This window comes from Macrosteles quadrilineatus, unplaced genomic scaffold (genome assembly GCF_028750875.1).
Source record: "Macrosteles quadrilineatus isolate MER2022 unplaced genomic scaffold, UCM_ALF_1.0 Scaffold_8__2_contigs__length_117827958, whole genome shotgun sequence".
Taxonomy (NCBI): domain Eukaryota; kingdom Metazoa; phylum Arthropoda; class Insecta; order Hemiptera; family Cicadellidae; genus Macrosteles; species Macrosteles quadrilineatus.
In genome coordinates, this window is record NW_026542601.1 from 88021839 (window position 1) to 88045925 (window position 24087).

A 24087-nucleotide genomic window follows, 5' to 3' on the forward strand; every position below is an offset into this window, starting at 1 on the left:
AACCCCTACTTTTTCAGTGTTCTCATGCTCGGATTTTGTCAGATTTTTTTTATACATTGCCCTATATGTATGAATGTATGATTCCAAAATATGTCTTAAATGTTCTCAAAGCAATATTTCCCACCTCAAAGTGTATTTCAATCGGACTAGATGTCGTGGTGCAGCACGGCTAGCGTTCCAAGTTGAAGGCTAATAACAATATATCCCATAATATATCTTCAAAGCAATATACAAACTGATATGAGGTTGATAATTGTTCAAAATTTTAAGCATATTCTTTTAAGAGCCACAAAATATGAATGTTCTTATCACCTGAGTTTGTATTTGCAAACATTTAAAGGTTTTACAAAAAAATCTTCGAAATTTGGTATTGTTTCTATTTAAAGCTGTCTCTTTTAAATAAATCAATATTGAAATGGTATAAAGTTATTATTATCTTAAAGTAAACTTGATGAGGAAGCTATTAAGACAAACCGCAGATTGTTAAGATGATTAGTTGTCAAATTATTGATGTTTTACTAAAAGCTTACATAAATCCAATATGGCGGAAGTTTTTTCAAAAATGGCGGCTTTCCGCCACTTGGATTTTTCTTGATTTTTCGTATAATATTCTTGACACGTTTGTTGACAAAATCCCATATATTTTGGAATATATGGGGAAGAATATGGGGAAGAAATATATTTTATTTCTTTTACCTTAAGTTTGATGTTGGACCGTATTTTGACTAGCCTAAAGAACAGTGTTTTTTTCTTAATTCAAGAAAACTATAATTTAAAAAGCAGTTGATAAAGTCATGCACAGTTTCTGAAGAAGGATAATGCACTGTCCACAGTACAGCACAAGCATCAATTAGGAGAACTGCTTGTAAGTTAACTGATTTGATGACTGTGTTCTGTTTGAATGTTGCACTTATCCTCAGAAACCATAGATTTATATTGTTTTAAGTCAAGTAAATACTTGAAAACATTGTTGATAAGGTAACTTGGCAACAAATTAATGTGGAAATTATTAAAAACTTATATTGATTTATTATTTTGGGTTATTTTCCAATTAAAACATCAAACTAGGCACAAAATGATTATCCTGTCTCTTCTATAGGGAAAGCAGATATACAGGGTTAGTAAAACGTGTGGAGACCCCCTGTTATTTTTTTAATGGCCCATACTAGAAAAACTAAACTCGGCACACCTTTATGACATGTTATGAAGTACTTTTTGGGCATAACCGTCACTTGGTGTAAATCCCCAAAATGGGGGATTTTTGGGGAAACTAAAAAATTTCAAATACAAAGACCCATCATGTGACCCCTCATTTGAAGGTCCTGGTAAAAGAAAACTAACAATGCAAACTAGAGGTTTCTATCTCAATCCAGTAAAACATGGAAGCTGATTGAAATCTTTAGAAATCGGAAATAACTTGCAATTTTATATTCAATTGGCTGCCATATTTTACTGTGCTAAGATAGATACCTATAGTTTTCGTTGTTAATTTTCTTTTATTATGACCTTCAAAATGAGGGGTCACTCGATGGGGCTTATCATTTAAATTTTTTTAGTTTCCCCCAAAATCCCCCATTTTGGGATTGGGAACTGATGAGAATTTCAATTGGCTGCCATTTTTTACTGAACTGAGATAGAGACCTCTAATTTGCGTTGTTGGTTTTCTTTTACCAGGACTTTTAAAATGAGGGGTCATTCGATGGGTCTTTGTGTTTTAAATTTTTGAGTTTCTCCCAAAATCCCCATTTTGGGGATGAACACCAAGTGGCGGTTATGCCCAAAAAGTACTTCATAACATGCCATAATGGTGTGCCGAGTTTATTTTTTCTAGTATGGGCCGTTAAAAAAATAACAGCCGGTCTCCACACTTTTTACTAACCCTGTATAGTTTTTAAGTCATCTTGGCCGCCATCTTGAATATCTCAATTTGCTCAAGGGTGACAAAGTGGCACCCTGCCTATTTTAATTATGTAGGTCTTGAAGAAACAGAAACCACTAAAAAATATCGGGTGGACCTTACTTCCAGGTTTTTTTACCTGCAACCAGACTAAAAGATGATTATTTATAAAACCAAGTTAATTTTAAGTACCATAGTAACTCAAATACAGATGAGATATAATTATTTTTTAATAAGTAATTTAAATATTGAGTAGATTTTAAATTATCATTCCAGTTCTATTGACGATTCGTTAGCTATTTAAACTTAAAATTATTCAAGATCTATTTGAATGCTAAAATAAAGTACCTGAGAGATAAAACTAAAATTGTAAGATGTCTAACACAAATCTGAGAGCATTTTATAACAGAAAAGGGTAATGACCTGTATTAACAAATTATTTGGTAAAATACTAAGTGTTGCTGATTTCAGCTAGTTCAATAAGTCATGTGTGTTTCATTATACCTATACCTAATCACACACCATTAGTACGTATCCAATCTGTCGTGTCTACTTCATGACTGTGTACAAAATCGTTTCTGTAAAAAAAGTAACAGTATATTATGTACTAAGAGAGGTCATGGTCATTATGAACTCTTTTCTCTATTAAATGAAATAAATACAAAGCCGCAATCCTAAAGTAGACAAGGAACAGGCTATACTTCAAGTTAATCGCCCTGCAGGACATTAGGGTAACAAAGCTCCTCCCCCAAGACTTTTTGCTTGCCATTTTCTTTGCGCGGTCCATAAAAAAATATCTTTCTCGATTCCTTTACGTAAGCATATGACCGAGATTTAATTGGTCCTGGACAACGATAAAGCAAAACAACGATACAAATTAATAACTTATGTAGCTGCATTAATAAAACATTAAGATACGCATGAGAAACATTTTTATTCGACAAAAGCTATTTTCAAAATGCAAAACTGTTCCACTCTGTAACCTTTTAAAAAGGCGTAAGTATTTAAATACTGTAATAATTATTATGACAAACAATTGGATTAGTAGATGTTGACAATTAATTGTTTCAACAATGCTTAGCCACTCGTACTTGACTCGTGTATTCAAAACAAAACACGAGTTTTTAACAATCACTTTACAAGTTAAATACCATTTGATTCGCTGGCAATTGTTCATTGTTTGGCAATATGAATGAATAATTTGTTTCTACGGATCCTTTGTCAAATGTTTCCTTAAACGAAATAATAATATTACAATATTATTATATTTCTGAAAACTACTTTAACCAAAACAACATATTGTTACACTATTTAAAAACAACATTACAAAACAAGAGAAAAAATCATGTTTAAAATCCACAATGAGTACGAAAAATTATCGAGTATTCATATATTTTAAATTCGTTTAGAATAACCAAACCATGTCATGTGAATTAGTTATGTTGATTGTACAACGAAATAAACCATATTTAATGATTCATTATTTTACACAGAATATTTGTACAAAATACAGATGTATTTAAATATCATAATCCTTATTTTAAATTAAATCTAGAACATGACAACAAAAATAACTGTAAGTTGATATAATGTTACTTATGAGCTGTCTTGAGTCCTGCTGCATTGAGGACTCTCTTTCATATCATGCTATATACATTTTATAAGGAAATACATCCTACATTCCGGAGATATTATTGTAAGTGGGGGAATAATATTTGTTCTATTTAGGCTCTACATGAAATCATAGTTCTTTATACCTCGTAATATCAAAATGTTATAAAGGATTGGTACTGTTTTACCACTGCTTATAGTTCAAACGAATCCAATAAAACTCCTCTTCTAACCTCTATAAGTTCATTTAGTTAATATACTTCTGCATACAATTAATATATAAAGTTTTTTCAATTCCCTCTAATGATTATTACATTATAGTTTGAAGTAATTTTTTTTTTCGAAAAGAAATGATTTCTTCCATATAATTTATTTGAAGGACTATTAAACTAAAACTTAATAAATTGAAATATTAAACAAAATTTAACCAAAGCCTTATCATAAAAGTGTTTGAATACGAACATCCTAATTCAAATTGTATAAAACATTCATTATTCACCATACATATTTAGATTGTATATTAATCTAGATACATAATATGTATTTACTTATATTAACGTATATTTTCAGAATACTGCTGGAACATGTAGATCATCATATAGTTCCTGAGAAGCAGTTCACAAGGTGTGTTCTAGTTTGTCTAAAATAAACCCGTCTCTTCTCACTAATACAACATCCCTGTGACACCTCACGTGGATGAGTAGCAGCGACTGATGTGATATGTCTTGATTGAGCTGAGGAACCCGACCTACATAACTCGATTAACACTACTACTTGACACGAATAATTCCGTAAAACAATCTTCATAAATGATTAATTTTTGAGTTAAGTCGTGCCGAAAAAAAATGCGTTTTACATAATTTATTTTTGCAGTATTGTTAACTACACACAATAAAACGTTCAACGATTTCTTCAAAAAGGAAATTCCTGGGTAACATATAAATTTTGCAAATGAAATGGCAAGACTTGAAAAGTGAGGCATGTTTACTTAGGTGTAAGGAAAGATTAGTTCAATCAAAATGACAACAACCACGTATCAATCTAATATATAGTACAACTATTTTCATGGTGTATTTTCCATGTTACAATATCAGTGAAAAAGTTTAAATTGTTCTTATTATTTCGTAAAATTAGTACCCTAAAGTAACATTTTTTTAGATGGATGTACTGCCTCGTTTTACTATATTTTTTTATTCTTGCATGATTCTTTATATCCTAATACATTTAAGTAGTTTTGAAATGAAGCTACAAAAGCCACTAAAACAATATACTGTATGGATTTATATTTGTACATTCTGTTCAAATGTTGCTATACAGTGTGGTTGAAAAATCCTGGAACTTTTTAATATATTTAATACCAATATAGATATAGATAAAGTAATGAGACTTGGTATATCAATAATAGCCAAAGTTATTGTGTCTACTCTTTTAACCTATTATCACTTGTTTGTCCCTTAAGGGAGCCCAAGAGGAGTCAGACATAATTCTTAAATAGTAGCATAGATATAACATTAACATCGAGATTGATATAACATTAAAAGGTCTTCCTTAGTAGAAGACATTGCCACAAACCCGAACTCAACAGGACAACTGAGTCAAAAATGACAGCTGGTCAAAGATTCATTGATTTTGTATTGCTATTATACGCTACCTCTTTAAAGGGACCGCGAGAATTTGGAAGACGAAGACCCTAATTAAATGCCAAAACTGGAACTATGCTGCTTTTTAAGATTGTTGTTTGACTCCTCGTGGGCCGTCCCCCTTGAAGACATTTATGGCTATCATTGATATAACAAGTTTCATTAATTTCATATAAATTGGTAAGAATTATATTATACCGTTCCGGGACTTTTCTACCAGACTGCATTTTAAACCGTATAATTTTCATTTCCAATCCTTATGAAAATAGTTTTTCATGCATTAACTAATTAACACACTACAGTTACCCTTTCCTCAATAATTAAACAAGCAAAAGGAACGACTAATGAATAAAATTTCCATTGACAATGAATCCAAAAGGAAGCAATTAATGGTTTGGGTAACAAGGAATATTTAAATAGAACATCTTACAGTCTTTCATTACGAATTTCCCTTTCAAACTGCTATCTTTTCAAATGCCCGTGGATTGGGGATAAAACGCTTTGTGAAATAAAACTAATTAATTTTACAATTGGTTTAATCTAAAACTGTAAAGGATTGCTTAAATTAAGACACTGAGTTTACTACTTTATTCATGCAACCTTTATGATTTTGATTATACCAATAAAATAATACAAATTAATCAATGAATATATTGCCAATAAAAATTCTTAACAGTCCTAAAACTCAATGATATGTTAAATGTAATTACTATTTTACTTATCGACCACATAGTAATCAATATGGAAATAAACGAAGATATAGCATATTATAAGTTTGAATACTTCTGTGTTAATTTTAGTTGTGAGCGTATAAAAAGTATAGCTACTTCAAGTTTTTAATGATAATTATAATATGTAATAAGAGATTCTTACTTATTATTCCTTATTCATTTTCTAGGCTTGGATAGAAACGTTAAACTTCCAACAAACCATTTAGTAAATCTGGTGATGCTATATCCATGAAAGTTTAAAAATAGGAAATTTATTATATTACACTACAACAAAAAGATAACAACCTCCCTCCAAAGGTGCTACAGTTTTAGCCATAGAAGTAGAGTGGATGCTTGAGCACTGTTGACAAAATCAAAAATGGACTTGCCCTCTTAAGAGTGAAGCAAAGCAACATGACAAATGCTATAGGAGTATTTTAGTATTTGCCTTTAGAGTGCACCTTTATTAGGCTGTAATCTAGAAACCTACAACAAGGCATCTATATAATGAGCATGACAATTTTGAAAAAAAAAATTTTAATTTTTTTTTATTTCTATCAGCAGCAAAGATTAAATCTACAAAATACCCTACAAGTTGTTAACGTTATGGAGAATAAATTATTCACAGAGGCAAAATTAACAAAACCTGTTATAAATGCACAATGTCTATAAAGAACAATAATGTGTTTATTCTTTTGCAGGAAAATTACTGAGCTTTGTTACAATTAAACCGTTTGAACTTCAAAAGCTTCCCGGTGGCCTCGGGAGGAATTCTTCATCGTTAGCGATTATAACGGCGAGAACTTGGCCACTAATCGTTCTTGTCTTTGTTAATTAAAACGTGACGAACGCCTTTGATGACTTATTTCTACATCGCTTGAGCTTAATTTAATATAAATTTTATCAACAGAATTGTTACAGTTTTTTTTATTTTTACTAAATTATATATAATTTTAATGTAGAGGTAATTTTAAACTAAGGGTAGTGAGTAGTGTGTATATTATTTAAGAACAGAGTTCTTCAGTTCAGTTACAATTATAAATTAAAACACAATTTAATGAAGTTAGTAAATGTTCTTTTTAAAAGGTATTTTGTATTGATCACATACGTTAAGCACTTGACACTTAGCTGCAAAACAGATTTTCTATAGTTAAATTCTAGATAGATTTTAGTTAGATTCTAGTTAGATTCTATTAAGGTTTGGTTAAATTATTTTGATTATTATGTTTTGTTTATTGTTTTCATTTTTGTTTTTTATTCATTATTATTTTAATAAAGCTGTATGCGTTGAATTGTGTGTTTAGTTAACTTCAACTTAAAATTCAACTTTCAGTGTTGTTCAGTGGCAGATTAATGCTACTTTTTAACTACTCCAGATGGTTTTGGTTTGTTTGTTTCCAAAAATTTGTAACTATTACAGTAGTTGCATACATGGAGCAAGATTAAATTATTTCGTACTAAGAAACTTTTCTGTTTGAGGGTAATATTAACACTGGTAGTTTATAAGAGTATGTAGCAAATACGGGTACATAAAAAATACAAAGTGTGTAGAAAAGGAGATAAGAAGAGGAAAAGCAAGGAAGAGAAACATGTCACAAGAATTGCAAACATAAACCTGCTTATTATAAACGAACACAATTTGCTCGTTATATTCCCGTGTAGTTATTACTTTTCTGTGACCCTTTATAGTATCGTTGCACCTAACTGTTAGGTATGACGAGTTAGTTGATACCAATACTCACCGTTGCCGACAGTATACTGCTGCAGCAGGTCGGTCATGTTGATATGGACAACTCCACGTTTCTCTTGCATTAGAGTGTCACAATGGGTCACCTTACCGCTGCCTGGGCCACCTGAAAACATTTCATTGTAAAAGGAAATAAATAAGTAACACCGTTTTGTATTGTAGTACAAAATGGTATTGCTAGTTTATCATACAAGTAGTTATGAAACGCACTGAAAGGAAATAATTGTGCGCAGTGCTGCAGAATTTCAATGGATATTTTTTCGATATTAAAAGGTTATTTTTTCAGTACTATGATGGTGCAATTTTTAGGGATGTGTGGTATCCATGAGTAGACTTGGTATGCGTCTTGGGGATAGTTAGTTGGTATAGTAGTTGGAATGTATGATTCTAACCTAAATGTATTCAAATTGGGGTATTGAAGTTTATTATGTATTTATTGGATTCCTTGTGTTTTTTACTGTACTTTTATGTATATTTGTTATGACTAAACTTAACTTTGGCTGATTTACTGATTTAATATTGTATCGTAAGTAAATGTCATTATACTAACCACTGGTCATTCATGAAAGAAGATAGACCTAAAGAGTCAGTAGTCAGTTTATTGACCTCCTCTTGTCTGCTGATATGACAATGAAAAAACACAATATTTAGTGTTTGGTTTTTTTACAATAACATATAACACATGATGTTTAAATGGCTATTGCTAAATTTTCTACAAACTGAAAACATAATTGTCCATACGTAGTACTTTTTGGGTGGTTACCCACTGACTGTTTGTGCAAAACCAATAAAAATTACCATGCTCTATAAAAGATTAACATGGAATAATCATGAAAATTACGGCGAAGGGAAAATTGTTTAGTTCGATATAACGTATGATTATACAAATCACCTGGACAAAGCCCTGCCAAAATTGTAATAAGTGCCGATAGATATTCCGAAGCGCATTTAGAATGCATGAAAACTCCCCATAAACCAACACATCAACAGTTTCTGATGAACGATTAGTCATAACGGCGAGTTAAATATTTGATTATAATCGATAGTAATCAGTATCGATCGGTCGCTCACGTGTGTGCTGGACACCTGTTCTGTTCGACTCACGCAAGTGCAGTAGTCGATACCGATAGCAACCTTTGATATCATTACCTTTGAATACTGACCTCCTCGATGCCATTATAAACGGTATTCTGATTACCTTGAATTCTGACAAACACGGCTTGACAAATAGTTGGTGATTGTTGACTGGATAGTGGGAAAGCAACTATGGATTTTTCCTTTCTATGGTTGATTTTTCGTTGTGGGTTTAATTATTGAACAATACTTTGTTACGAAGTGTACGACTAAGTATGTTTCCCTTATCTAAGTATGCATAAACACATTTAAGCTGTTAGTCTACAAGAACACTGTTATTTTAGTAAGCAATAATGCAATTTAACCTCTCTAAAGCTACTACAGTTGCTTAAGAGGGTTAAGCATCTAGTATATGAGATTTTAGGTCAGATTTGACGAACTTTACATACAATGAACTATAATAATTCGCCATATTTAGACTCTACACTTCATATTTTATTGCCACGAAGAACATAACAAGCATGTGATTTTTTAGTACGGTTAAGTCTCGAAATGTTAAAGACTAAATTGGACCAAACTACTGTCAAATGGTTCAAATGGGTGGTAGGCAAGTTTGCAAAAGGGGATAAATATTCTAAAGCGATGCAATAGTAGGCTATGGGTAAACATATTGAACTACAGTATTTTAAATAATACTCAAGTTCAATTTTAAATTTAAAAAACACCCCGTAATCATTCAAGAGCATCAAACAATAAAACATATTATATTATTCACAAATGGTATACAAATAATGTCATTTGTCTAATTTTTCAAGTTTCAATATTATCTGTATAAAGTCACAAACAATATAGTTAAGTGTGAATAAAGTAAACTAAAATTTCCTAGAGTAAAAAATGTAATTCTTACAATTACAAGATTACAAATTAATAGTTAGGCTATTAGAGGTATTAAGAAAGTACATTTTCTTCCTATGCATATGATTTAGATTATTTCCGGCCTCATACTTTACGGTTTATATTTTAAAGGGCAGTTTAATCAATTAAACACAATTTACAACCCCTTTATTGTTAAAAAATTTTATATTGTAGCTGGATTCATACTTTAATACTTTATACTTTTTAATGAAATGGTGACCATACATAGTAGGAATTTTAAGCCATGTATGAATGGAGATGAGTGTAGTATGAGTGGCGCGATCTTGTAGTCTTGTTACCTAGATGATTTGGATTATGGTCGTTTACAAGCACCACAACATATAGCCTATATCAAAGTTAGATTTTGGATTTTGTTTTTAAATATTCCTTGTTTCAAAATATTCTAAGTCATTAAAATGTACATAATAATGTTATAAATGAGCATTTTAGCTCCCCAGACATTATTATATCCACAAATATACCTAAACAAAAATTGTATTTCGTAAAAATTAAAAGTGGAAATAAAGAATGTAACAATGAAAATTCAAAATAATAAGCATAAAGGTATGTAAAAAAAATTGTGGCCCAGCTACGATAGATATTTAAACCAGTAAAATCATTTTGGAAAAATAAATTAATAACAATTGTGAAAGGAAACGTCATTTACCAATTTAACCCCTAAAATTAAACATGTGCCATAAAATTACGCTCTTAAACCAGCAGTTTGACTATTTTTACACTGAGGTCGAGTGGAAGCTTAAATCCCCAGTTTAAAGTAGCAGTTCATTTACAAAGGGTTTATTTGGCAAAGCTTAACCACTTTAACCCAGTTGTACAGCACCTAAGTCTATCAACCAAAGGGCATTATTTATAACGGAGAGGGTAAAAGTCTAAAAATACAGTTCTAACGTACGATAAAGTCCAAGTACAGCGCTCGTCCTTGACACGGTGACGGCTGAGGACACAGTGGTGGGAGGTAAGAGGGAGGGGGGAGGAGGACTCTAGTGGCATTGAGAGCCAAGGATAATCAGCGTTAACACGGCTGTCTGTCTGTCTGTCTGTAGCCACATCGATAACCGAAGGCTACACTGACCCGCCAACATGTGAACCTGTAACTCCCACTGTGTCGTCATCAATGGTCCATATCCTACGCCTATCGTAGATACTTTGTTAAATTTGGATATAATTTTATTATTAATGACGTTTTTTTTAGTTAATTACTTGAATAACATTACATTCGACCAACTAAACCTAAAGTAAAATCAAAGAAATACCTTCTCTACTTTGTTTCATTTACGCACTATAAGGCGCGCACGAAAAACATATCGCTCGTTTCTTTTATTGGATTTTCAATGTTGACGTGTCATTGCGTTTGTCTTTGCAATAAAATAATATTCTTGTGTTTTTTTATAAGATCAACTGTTTTCTAGTTATTATTGTTCAAAAAATTCTAAAAGCTGTCATTCTGAATTTTTACATTGGAATTTTTTTTTCTTTCATGAGTTAGAGAGAGAGACACTGGTTGTAAGATCCGTGAAAAATACGGACACAGTTATTGAGAAAAATTTTTTTTTTACTACAAAATGGTGGCCTTTTGAGTTACCACTGTATTGACTTACAGACTATTAAAATGTGATATTTGAATATGTTATAAAACCTGAAGCAATACCGTAAAAGGTTGGTGGAGAGTAACAAAACACCCTGTGTGATCGTCAAGGCTCGTGACTTGCACACAGTGGATATTCATGACTTGCTACAAATCACCCTGCTTCCGGTGACCAACACGTAACTTCCGGTCTCCAGTGAAGTGTAATGTTTGAATGTTGATCATCACGCGACGACTAGTTGCTTCTCGGGTGGATCAAACAGTCTTAACGTCATAATCCGTCTTTGAGTACAAAGCCGAAAACATTCTCGCCTTTTAGCGAATTTCCCTATAGGGAAGTAGCTATTACCGTAGGTCTCATTGTAAGACTTAGGCCCGGGACCGATTTACTTTTTCATTTCGATGTCCCCAGAGGCCAAAAACACCATTCGTTCAAATTTTTATATATGTATATAGATATATATATATGTATAGATTTATATATATATATATATGTGTGTCCGTGAACACGATAACTTGAGTAATTTTTATCCGATTTTGATGAAATTTGGTTTGAAGGTGTAAGGCGGGGGCTTGAATGAGTTCGCGATCCAGCATGATCGGACCATGGGAACAGGGTTTTATGGGGTAAAAATTGGTTTTTCTCACTTTTGACCCTCAAAACACAAAATTTCCCAATTTTTCTCTAAACCTTCTTGAAGAGCTTAAAAAAAACAATTCAGTATATCAAAGTGTTTTTGTACGGTTGTTGGTTACGGAGAAAACTAAAAAAATTTTAAATTTAAAATCCCCATGTTATTCTTATGGAGAATATTGTAAAATATTGCAGCTTGCTTGTTTATGGATATCTTTTGATCAAACTTGACAAATATATTCATTTTATACTAAGCAATAATAATTTTACTTAAAACACACACTTTATTAGTTTCCTTGTAGCAGTAAACCTAGGTACTCGTTAAACCTAATTTTATTTAAATTGATCAATTGAAAAGCAATTCAGCCAAATGGAAATTCGCTTAGACAGCAGGTTAGCTGCGGCGGGGGTATTTTTAACTTGTGTTTGTCTGTTTTTTTTTTTTTCATTAGGTGACAAACTTTTTTATGAATTCCCCAACAAAAAACTCTGATGTTCTTAATCAAATGTTAACGTACATTGTTAATCAGATTGAACATTTCGGGGACAATCAATTTAGCTGTTATTAGCTTATATAGTAGATGCATTCTTATATAAGCTTCATATACAATATTTTGCATTCTTATAAAATGCAGAAGATTTTAACATTATAATTAATATTTTATTCATTGCTTACTGACAATGTAATAAGTGTAATCTTTTAGAGAATTTCCCATATAGGAAATAAGCTATCGTAGGTCTCATGATAAGACCTAGACCCGGGACCTTTTTAATTTTTCGTTTGGATTTCTCCAGAGCACAAAAACAAATCCCCTTCAAATTCATATATATATACATATATGTGTGTGTCCGTTAACGCGATAACTCGAGTAACAGATGATTAGATTATGATGGAATTTGGTACAAACGTGTAAACCATCATAGAGTTCGCGAACCAGCATAATCGGACTATGGGAACAGGGTTTATATTGGGTGAAAATGGATTCTCCCCATTTTTTTTTTATCCTTTTAGAATATCTATCCCAAAAATTTTTTTTTGAGCATTAAAAATAAATAATTTTGTATATTGAAACGTTATTTTATTCCCAATGGTTACGGAGATACATAAAAAATGTAAATTTAAAATTCCATTTTTGTATGGAGAATAAATTTAATGTTATAGTTTGCTTGTTTAAGGATATATTTTAAGAAAATGTGGCAATTTTGTGTATATCATATTAAGCTATCAACATTCCAATGACACACCCCAATACCTTCCGTGTAGCAGCAAACCTTAGTACTTATTAAAATTAATGTTGTTTCAATAAGAAATAAATCTGGCAATGGGAATATTTTAGTAGAAATCTAGTACGTAAATGGAAATTTGTTATCTGCAGGTTTGCTGTGGTGGGCTGTTTTAAGTTAACTGGTTGGCTTAAACGAAAAGTGTATGAAGAGCACACATTTCTATTTAAATCATTCATGACACTTTTTTAAGTGCCTAATTACATATGAGAAGTGATTAGCTTCTCATAACAAGAAATACCAAGGTAGAAACAATGAATGAATTAACTATCCAGAGTTTTTATAACAAAACGAGTAAATTGTAAAAACTAACAACGAAAATCATTTGTAATCTGGCTAATGGTAATACTTTGGTAATAACAACAAAGGGCCGACTGAGTACCCTATCTTCGATAATGAGCCAGGCACAAACAATATTGTGTTTGAGTAGCCGAGATATTATTACCTTTTGTCTACTTACTCTTTGAAACATTTTTTGGTCGTTTTGCTCTTTTGTATTTTTGTTAATGAATTGCCTTTCTAGACAGTAAGCCTTTGTTTAGCTTTTTAAAGGTTTCTAGAGGGTGAAAAGGGTCAGAGTACCTTTATTTAACAGATTTCAGAGTAAATAATTCCCTTAAAAAGGGATTGGAATTCTTACTAATTATTTTGATACTTATTAAAATGTAAACCACTATCACTTTGTCAGTATTTTCACCATGCATACATAAAAAAAAATAGTTTATGGTGAATTTAAGCATCTTTACCCTAGCTAAACCTGCCATAACAGTTCATACTAAATATTAACGAAGTCTTACAATGTTAAATAACCAGTTCATACATTGTAAATTGAATACAATTAATGTAAACTACTTAGGTTGCTTGTATGTCAAGGGACATTATTTGGTTGATTGCTTTTATCGATTGATATCGATACACTATGGAGTCTATGGATACTGGATTTACTAATGAAAGGGAATAACAATTAAATAAGACTATGTTTCAACTAAAATCTACACAATAGTACTTAGTAATGTGTCAGATTTCTTAATGTCAGAAATTACTGTGGACGATACCCAAGTCTTGGATAGATTTGACCCATTCTTTAGTCTATAAATTGGGAGTCTGGCACTAATTTGTTTCTTAATTGCTTCATGGATTAAGTCTTCATTCAACAAGAAACCCGTAAAACGACCTTGTAATTTATTTTTATTTTTCTCAAAGATCATTATGTAGTTCAACATTGGTATAACTTGTTGAATGATTACTGAGCAGATTAAAATGTCATAAATATGTAATAAATCCACGGTACCTTCTTCGGAAATAAATAACCTCATTCAGTGAAATAAATTTATTAGTAATTACAGGAATGATTTATTTAAGGAATCCATCATTTCTTCATAACTGTGTGACCATGATACATTTTAATTTATATTTTTTTTAAATCTGTAACAAAGTTTTTATACTTTGATTTGTACAATAAAAAATATCTACAACAATTATTTCTAACTGATTAATCAAACCGAAACCTACAACGCATTGATTAAACTTTTTGTTTCTAAGATATTTGGTACACATCTTAAGAAATAAGAAATAAGATATTTATTTTCCCATTTTTTTAACATTAAATTGTTTACAAAATAACTGTTACACTACTAGCCATGGCACGACCTATAATATACTAAGGATGAGAGACATACTTAAACAAGAATAACGGTTAAGTTATATAAAACAATTTTGATTTCAAAGTTAATTACAGTAGCCACATATCTACATGTCCAAACTAAATTATATTACTTTAGGGAAAATTTAGGACCTCCAAAGTCCTATCATACTTAAAGAGTATCTCTTTAAATAAGATACTCTAAGACGAAACTATTTCAGTTGTTTTTAAAGTAAGTTGTAAATATTCATCAAATAAAATAATAAAAATTCTATTTTATCTGTAATTAATTATTTAAACCAGTTTTAGAATGTGTTATATGAGTGTTCTACCGTGCAAAATAAAGCTACGTTTTTTGGATGGATTTTACAAAAAATCCAACTCTTCGAAAGAATTATATTCTTATTGTTTATCGAGCTCTGACTTTTTTTACTCAACTGGAGATACGATTCTTGCAAGTCAAGTTCTTGGTAATTGGTCCAAGGATTCGATTACACTCCAATCATTTACAATAATTAAATCCTCTGGGATTTTGATTCAATTTATTCCAGATAATGGATCTTCCTTTAGAACAAACTTGTCTGATCTGGGAAAAACGTTGGTTCAGTAAACCTTATATTAATTTTATGGACTTTTTCTTACAAAGTTATAAAAGAAATTATAATGGTCCTTAAACGCAATACATAATAATGCCAAATATATTGTTAACATTTGGATGGCCTTATGTATGTCTATTACTTGTCCAGGTAGCCAAATAGTAAAAGGCCCTGGGTTAATTACAAGCAAGATTGATTCTGGACATAGATACAGTTTACCACTAGGCCATTAATTGATTTTTCTATTTCAAATTGGTTGACGTTAGATAGTAAAAATACCAGTACTTGGGTCGTCCCCTAACAAAAAACAACTTAAAAATGAGGTTTAATAATTAGTTTTTGTAGGTTTTGCCGAAGCATAGTTAAAACTCATATTTAAATAACTATTACTACCTTAGCCAAATGCATTAATGACTCACTTTGATTTCACATTTTTTGCAATACTTCTTCTAACAAAAATTATGAAATAACAAATTGTAATGTAAATCTATTTAATGAGTTGTTTTGGTCAAGCAGAAGGAAAATCAAATGTTACATATAACACATAGTACTGATTTAATAATAAAAAATATTTGAAATGCAGTCAAAATCATACTAACGCTTTGCTTAAATTACAACTAATCGATTATTTTATACGTTCAAAATTCCTTCTTCTATTGTAAATAAACGTTAATTTTTACTTGTCGTAAAAATTTTTTTTAAAGCAAACTTATATTTATATGCTCATTACGCAGTGTCAAAACAAATTCCCCTCGCCAATAATGTCACTAGCAACAATAAGAAGTGATATTGCTATATCAGTATAAAGGAATCTCCCGCCAAAAGCCATGCCGAGCAGCCATTTCCCGCCAATAACCACTTCGTTTCCGGTGGTAATGAGGCACTCTGTTGAATCCTAAGTGGCCTCAAGTGGCCACTGCTCTGGCTTAGACGCTAAAATCCACACGTTCATCCTAGCTGTGGATAGTTTTAGAAAAAAATATTTACAACCATTTGATTCTTGTGTTTGGGAAGCAAGAGGTACGTTTCAATATATATTTTGGAATTAATATATATTTTTGTGAATTTACATAATATGTAGGCCTATTAGAAAATATGGTGGAGTTGGGAATTTTCACTGGCATCCCAAGGTAAAAATCTCTTTAAGGTAAATAAATGTGTTGCTAATATCTTGGACACTGCGAGCTGGTGAAGTGGTTGGAGCGCGGAACTTCGGTCCCTGAGGTCACGGGTTCAAATCCCGCCAAATCGCCAATGGATTTCATCGAACTGATAATGCCACTACCCTTAGGTCAAGCCTGAAGTAATGTGAAAAACAATCCCGGGCTCGTGCCTAGCGTCCTAGGACAAAAAAGTATCTTGAACATTCGTTTTATTTCGACTTAAGACTGTAACGAATGAGAACGACTGTCAATAGAGGAGGGTAACATGCTTTAAATCTTAATATGTACTTCACCAATAAGACTTAAACTAGGCCGAGTAAAGCAAACAGTCAAGAGATAAAACAAATACTCACCAAGTACGAATATAACTGGCACCCTGGGCGCCTCGAATTTAATATGTGAACCGTTTTGGAGAGGAAACTGTCCCTCTGGAGGTGTGTTGGTGAGACGAAACCTCCCTTCACCATCGCTGAGCCACCCCTCCCTCCCCTGCATCTCAAACTCTTGTGATCCATTTTGTTCTCTTTCTGAAACAAATATTACCACATCAACAATGGAAAATTAGATTTTCGACAAGAACAGTAATACTAGGGTTGAATTAAATGTCTTACTTCTACGATTGGTCGAAAAAATACCGTAACTTTTACTCTATGTCGTCAGCATATCCATAGTCACAGTCCGGTCTAAAATGACTTGTTAGTACTTATCAGTATCTTTGTTGGTTTATTTGCTTTTATAATTGTGGAATATTGCTATTAAGTGGAGGAAATACATACTTAAATGTAAAGCCCATTAGCACGATAACACAAGCAAAAATGATCCGATTTTGATGAAATTTGATACAAACGTGTAAACCTACATTGATTCGAACGAGTTCGCGAACCAGCATGATTGGACTATGGGAATGGTGGTTTATGAAGGTTTAATGGGGTAAAAATTGGGTTTTCCCAATTTTGACCCTAAAACAAAAAAATTTTTATTTCTTTCCAAACTATTTTGTAGAGCTAAAAAAACAAATAATTAAGTGTACTGAAGCGTTGTTATAAGCGTTAGTTACGAAAAAATTACAAATTATTTTTAATATAAAATTCCTATGTTATTCTTATGGAGAATAAGTAAACTGCTGTAGTTTGCTTGTTTATGAATATATTTTGATTAAATTTGGAAAATGCATTTATTTAATACTAAACTATTAACATAAAAAAAACACTTCCCCCGTTGCAGAAAACCTATGTACTTTCTAAACAAATGCTATTTAAATAAGGAATAAATGTGACATTTTTAAGGAGATATTATAGTGTAAATCCAATCTGGCAAATGGAAATTTGCTTAGTCAGCAGGTGTGCTGTGGCGGGGGTATTTATACATGAACCATACGAATAATTGTTTTATACATGAAACCTATCAAGTAAATAGTAAATATACCAAATACAAGTCAGTTTTTAACGTATAGTTATATAAAGGAATTTTAATGGTCATTTGTTGCAATATGCTTAAGTATTCTGTGAACTTCAAAGTTATTATAAAGTTTTGCTTCAATTTAAAAGTTTACTTGTTATCTTTTCCGTATTTTATCACATCTCATTTAATAAGATCTGCATATGCTTATAAATCATTTAATAAATGTCACCTGCATTAAAAAGGCAACAAGATAGTTAGATTAAAACTCCGAGACTTTCCGCAACACTTTGTAAAAATTTGATTCAAGATGTCAAGTTTCTCTCAGTAGCAGCTTATTTGACAGATAAGAATGCAATTTCATTTTGACTAAACGGCTGCAGGGAGCAATACGAAATATTGCTATGCGAGACAACAGTTTTCTTTTCTTTACAAGTTTTCCCTGTTACTTCTAACCATTAAAACTTTATAAAGTAACTAAAGTTTAAATGTTTGAGCTTGTTTATAAAAGTAGCTTAGGCGTCAGTTTAAAACATTGTCATTCATTTCAATTAATCTGTTAACATAACACAACTAATACTGTACTAAGAAGTGCACTTAATTTTTCTAGCCTAAAAGTAAACAATTAACACATATATTACCTATGCATGCATTAATGACAATAAAAAATTATAACTATCTCTAGTCATAGCATGGGTAGTTTAATGGTGGTTTGTTTTTTTTTGGGTGCAAGAAATACAGCAATTGCAAGACTTCAAATGGGTTTTACGTATTCCATCTTATGAGTAATAATTTTTCAAAGGAAATTAAAAATGTTATGAATTTTGTTTTTATTACAAATAAATTAATAATGATAATATGTATCATATATCTTATAATAATTATGATTTATGTACTGCTACCTTTTAACAATTTCCAAATAAAGTGTTGTTTTATTTTTATTGTTATATCAAAAAGTTAAGTTATAATTCATACAATAACTAAATTCATTCTTTATAAACTGGTAAAAGTTTAGTTATTGGGCAAATAAAAAGAATATTTAAATATTAATCTTTATCATTTGAAATGATTATTGTTCTTCGATACCCCAAAGCTTTGGTGGTAATAACTCATTAGTCTATCATCTTGCCTTGTTTAATGCTGCATTTTTATTGTTATTCACTTTCCTAATATTGTATTCCTAATTAATTAGCAGCTACACGGGTCAGTAGGTGCTGCGGGCGACTGTGGACCAAAGGTTTGACTAAACTCGACCTTTGCCGTCCCTTTGTAGCTCTTACCTTCAGAATATTAAATCAACATTATGTTGCCTCGACAAAAAAACGTTGTTTTTATAAAAAAAAGGGGCAATCAATATTTTTAGAGGCTTTAAAAAAAAGTTGAATACTGTACTATCATTTGAAAACACAACGATCAAATTATGTTAAACGAAACAGTGAATAATTTTAAAATGACAAATTCTCTATCAGGATTGTAATGCTACTCGATATTGTAATTATAAAGCGTATACTAATTGTTATGTTTTATTACAAATATTTTTATTTTTTTATATATAATCGTTATAATATTATTGCTATAGTTTTTTTAGGATTCATTTGTTTGCTGAAAGCAATAAACCTTCCTAAAATTTAAAATAAGAGAATTAGTTTTAAAAATACTAATATTTATGTTTGCACATAACAGAATTGCCTGAATGTTCCAGGAATATCAATAGAAAACTGTTGATTTATCGAATAAAGTAAATTGCACTAGATTTGAATGGGTTTGAACGATCGCCGGTTTTTATATTTAATTGAGTTCATTTTGCAGAGTTTTGGCAAATAAAAGGGGAGTCCAATTATATTTTCTTAAGTAAAATTTATATTTTGGTAGGCTATTTAAGCTGAACAAATAAGAACGACATATCACTGTAGACACAGTGACAACCATAATTACGGTGTAACAACAAGTTTATTAACGACATAACTTAGTTTATGACAACATGTTTACACGGATGTCGACCCATTACACTGTCTATTTACTACTGTCTCTACAACTGTTTACTAGATAAGTGGGTTACAAATGGATTATGACTACAAAACGTGAAAGTAACAGCTACGTATTATAACAAGATACTAAGGAATTCACACGGTTATGTTTTATAAGCTTATAATTTGTTTTTAGATGGCCAATTTGTTTACTTATACTTATATTAGGTAAGATGGTGTATAAATAAATATATTGTATTGCAAAAAGAATGTTCGTTAGTGAAGTTCATTCGTGTCAACATACCCCTCGCTTTGCTTAAGGATTTATAAGTGCAGGCCAGAGACCCATGTGGAGGGCGAACGTTAAGTAAAAAGTCATCACCAATGTCTTTGGTAAAAATTTAATTTTGAAATATATCCTATTACAATACTCCAAAACCCACATATAACTGCTTCATTGAGATAACATTATCAAGCCTTTCCATTTATTAAACATGGCATGTAGACTATTTATTTAACCATATACTCATTAAGAGCTCATAAATGGTAAAAATAAAAGTTTTTGTGAAGTAAAATGTGTCGAGTGTTGATAAGCAAAGAAACTATAAATATATCTTTGCACAAGCTAATAGCTTAGAAGCCTCTAAAACCTTTTCTGGGATTTTTCCACTTAAAAGCCTGGAGTCCCAGATTAAATATTAATTTCATGCAACTACAGAAATCCTGCGCAATCAGAAGCTTATAAGTAAAATTTGAAACAATAATGGACACACAAATACTGTATGTATACAACTCTGCACACGGGCTTGTATTTGGAAATAGACGTTAATACGTTGTACTTAGACTAGTAATGGTATTATGTGTAATGGTATTGTGTATTCCTGTTATTGTACATGTTAGACTAATATTATCTCAGACACTGGTATAGCTGTAGGTCAACACATAGAGTGTTCTATTGACGTTGTCTATAACTAAACACTAGCACTAGGCTACTCCGGTATACTGACAGCATACCTTACAATACCCTGTTGCTAGTTTGAGTAATTATGTATTAAACTAGTATTGTATTATATGAAATATTCAAACGAAATTTTACAAGTTTAAGTGAGAAAGAGCATACATTAAAGGAATAGTGCCATGAAAGTATTTTGCAGTTTCTTTTTGCACATTTAATTTAATTCTCAATAAATAATAGAGGAGCCGAATGTATAATTTATTCCTTTAACACATCGGTTAAAGCTACAAAAAAAAGTTTGGTTTAATATATGTAGTCATAAAAAAGCAATCAATACGATTTTAATTGAAGTTCTATATTTTTGGCAAGTTCCTGCCTGAAACTGCCTAAGAACTAATTATTGTATACAACACTTTTTTATAAGAAAATAAAAATGATAACTAGCCTATAATTGTCATGACAAGGCCAAGATTCTATTAGACTATGAATAAATGAATTTACCATTTGAATTTATATTTCAAAACAAGATGTTTTTGTTCATTTAGTTCATATTAGGATTGAGGTAGACATCAGCCAAAATGAGGTAAGTTGCTGTAATACGTCTTGCAAAATTCTTGTAATTTGCAAACACTTTAATATAACTTGCGTTTTGGTACCATTTACAGTAATAACAAACCTTATATTTGACAACTGCCACCAAACGTAGGTTTTATATATTGTATGTTTGTTTTTATTGTATAATTTCAACCCACCGACCATAATGGTGGATTGGTCTTTAAGTAATTCTTCAAACAACCAATTTCTAATGTAATATTTAGATTGAAACCATACGTTAGCATATTTAGACTTTGTTAGATTGAAACCATACGTTAGCATATTTAAATTTTGTTTAATGAATGCGTGTAACTCACTGAGTTACTACCACTAATCAATTCATTACTGTGGTGATCGGTTGTTAGGCTTGTTGTTTGGTCACGTGTATGTAGCTCAATCATGCATCAGTTCAGCTTATAGAATTACCAACCTCATGCGTGTTACAAACCATGTATTTGCTGTACTGCTTTTCCTCAGTGAATACTACATGGGATAGTGAAAATCTAGTGTACTTTACCAGTTATTAGTATGAACTAGCTAAGTACCTTATTAGAACTTATTACCATTAAGCTTATTTGTTACAGTAAACTTTTTGTGCCAGGCTTATGTGATGGTAGCCTAAAAACTAACTTTTAAGGGAAAAGTTAAATAGTAAGAGTTTATCAAATTGAAAGATTTTAGGACAAAAGATGTTTATTAGGATATATAATATTTTATTAGGACGTATGGAATAGAAAAATAAAGTAAAGGGTGATAAGTTAATTTCAATATATTTTTCATTTTGTATTTTTACACAATAATTCTTTTACACTTGTATGAAAGTAGTTTACTGTACACCAACTACATTTAGGTGCCTTATTGATATTTTATACAAAGAGCATAGGTTAAGGTTTTAAACTATATTTTCAAGGCTGATATTAAGTACTGAAATATTAAAACTGACAATTATTTAAGATATCAATCGCGTAAATTAATTTATCCACAGCTTATAACTTCATAATATAAAACATGTTTGAAAAAAAATTATTACTACTGCATCTATAAACTTAACACCTAGATATACGCCACTTTTCCGAATAGTTACTAATAATGAAATATAGTTAATTACTTACATCGATAATGAGTTTATATGTTGAAATTTAATCAGAGAGATTAAGTAGATGAATGGCTTGCGGCAAGTAAAAGTTGAGGGAGAAGTATTGGGAAAGCATCAACTACAGGACGTGTCAGTGGCTTTCAAAACAAAAACACCAACTTACCGTCCATATTTTGATTGAAATTTACGTATATTTGTTTTAAAATAATATTCACTTATTATAGTTAATAGCAAACTCATTCTTTAATTGTTAACTTATAATTTAGTTTATCAGTACCGAATAATATTATTATTATTTAAGTAATAACAAAAAGGACAATAAATTACTATTGTATTGTATCGTTTAATAATTACGTCAGTCAGACATTTCAAGACTTAATAAAAAATGTCGAGAGTAGAGACATCTTTACTTCTTGTTCTTCTTCTTTAGTATCGAAGTACAATTGATGTTTTTTTTTATAAAACTTAAAATTTAATTTCATCCTAGATACTAAAAGCAACGGATATAAAGTAGGATGTACACTTGATCTGTAAGGTTGTCTTACAATTAAGAAACCTTAAAATATGGAAACTGTTTTCTATCTAGCAATTCGACTTACTTGAATACTGTAAAAAGAGTTACTATTAAAAACTATTAAAAATGTAAAAGGAATAATAATTCTTATTTAAAGATGAATTACTATAATTGTCTTGTTAAGGAATAATGTTCTGTTTAAAATTGAAAACTATGGTGCTTATTGTTTATTTAATTTTACCAGGATTAGTACAGTAGTAACGTCCGTATGTATATTTGTTGCATATGGTGTCAATAGAGTGACCTGGAAATGTAGACTTATTGATTATATAGTGTCTTCATCTCGTGATGGTAGTACAGTAGCACAGTAAGTACAGTAAGTACAGTATATAAGTTATATTAGTTCTCTTGGTACTTTTATTTAAAAAAATTACCAGTGCGTGTTGTTCATAACAGACCATGTAATGTTTATTATGAAAGGTTGTGTGCTTGAGATTTAACAAATACCGAGTAGCTATGACACTTTTACAATACTTAATTTTTTCTTACACTATATAAATTTTAATAACTACAGTACACACAAAAATGGATTTGATATATTTTCAATACCTATAATATTATTCTTTAGCAAGTTGAGGCATAAGTTTTATGTACTCATTATTTACAAGTTACAAAATAAAGACCTGCATACGGGCTCCAAACAAGTATTTCGTTATTTGTTCTCATGCTGATTTATTTGAACTTCTAAATAAACACCTGACACACACGATATACTGATGAATGGTGACTGACAGAAAAACATGTGCACCTGACGATAATGTTGTCTGCCTCCCACTCGTACATTTTTCCTGTTGTTCATATGTATCCTCGCACACGTTCATCATGTTTAAAGGCAATACTGTACTTCAAAGTAATTACCGAAGAATGTTGCATTCTTAAGTAGAAATATATTTATCTAGTACCCAGTATTGTTGATTGTGAGATTGAATATATTAGTTATGTTATATACATACCATAATATACATATACATGTGTTATTTGCGT

General features: G+C 30.9%; 1 protein-coding gene across 1 annotated transcript in view; it reads right to left on the reverse strand.

The window, feature by feature from the left end:
* LOC129000537 (uncharacterized) overlaps positions 1-22699 on the reverse strand; it is a 52899-nt gene extending 30200 nt beyond the window's left edge. Inside the window, exons 1-3 of the mRNA XM_054427499.1 lie at positions 22693-22699; positions 16873-17046; positions 7601-7711 (exon numbers count right to left, since the gene is read on the reverse strand). Coding sequence (XP_054283474.1) covers positions 7601-7711; positions 16873-17046; positions 22693-22699 — 292 coding nt within the window. The remainder of the gene's footprint in view (positions 1-7600; positions 7712-16872; positions 17047-22692) is intronic.
* Positions 22700-24087: the final 1388 nt, after the last annotated feature.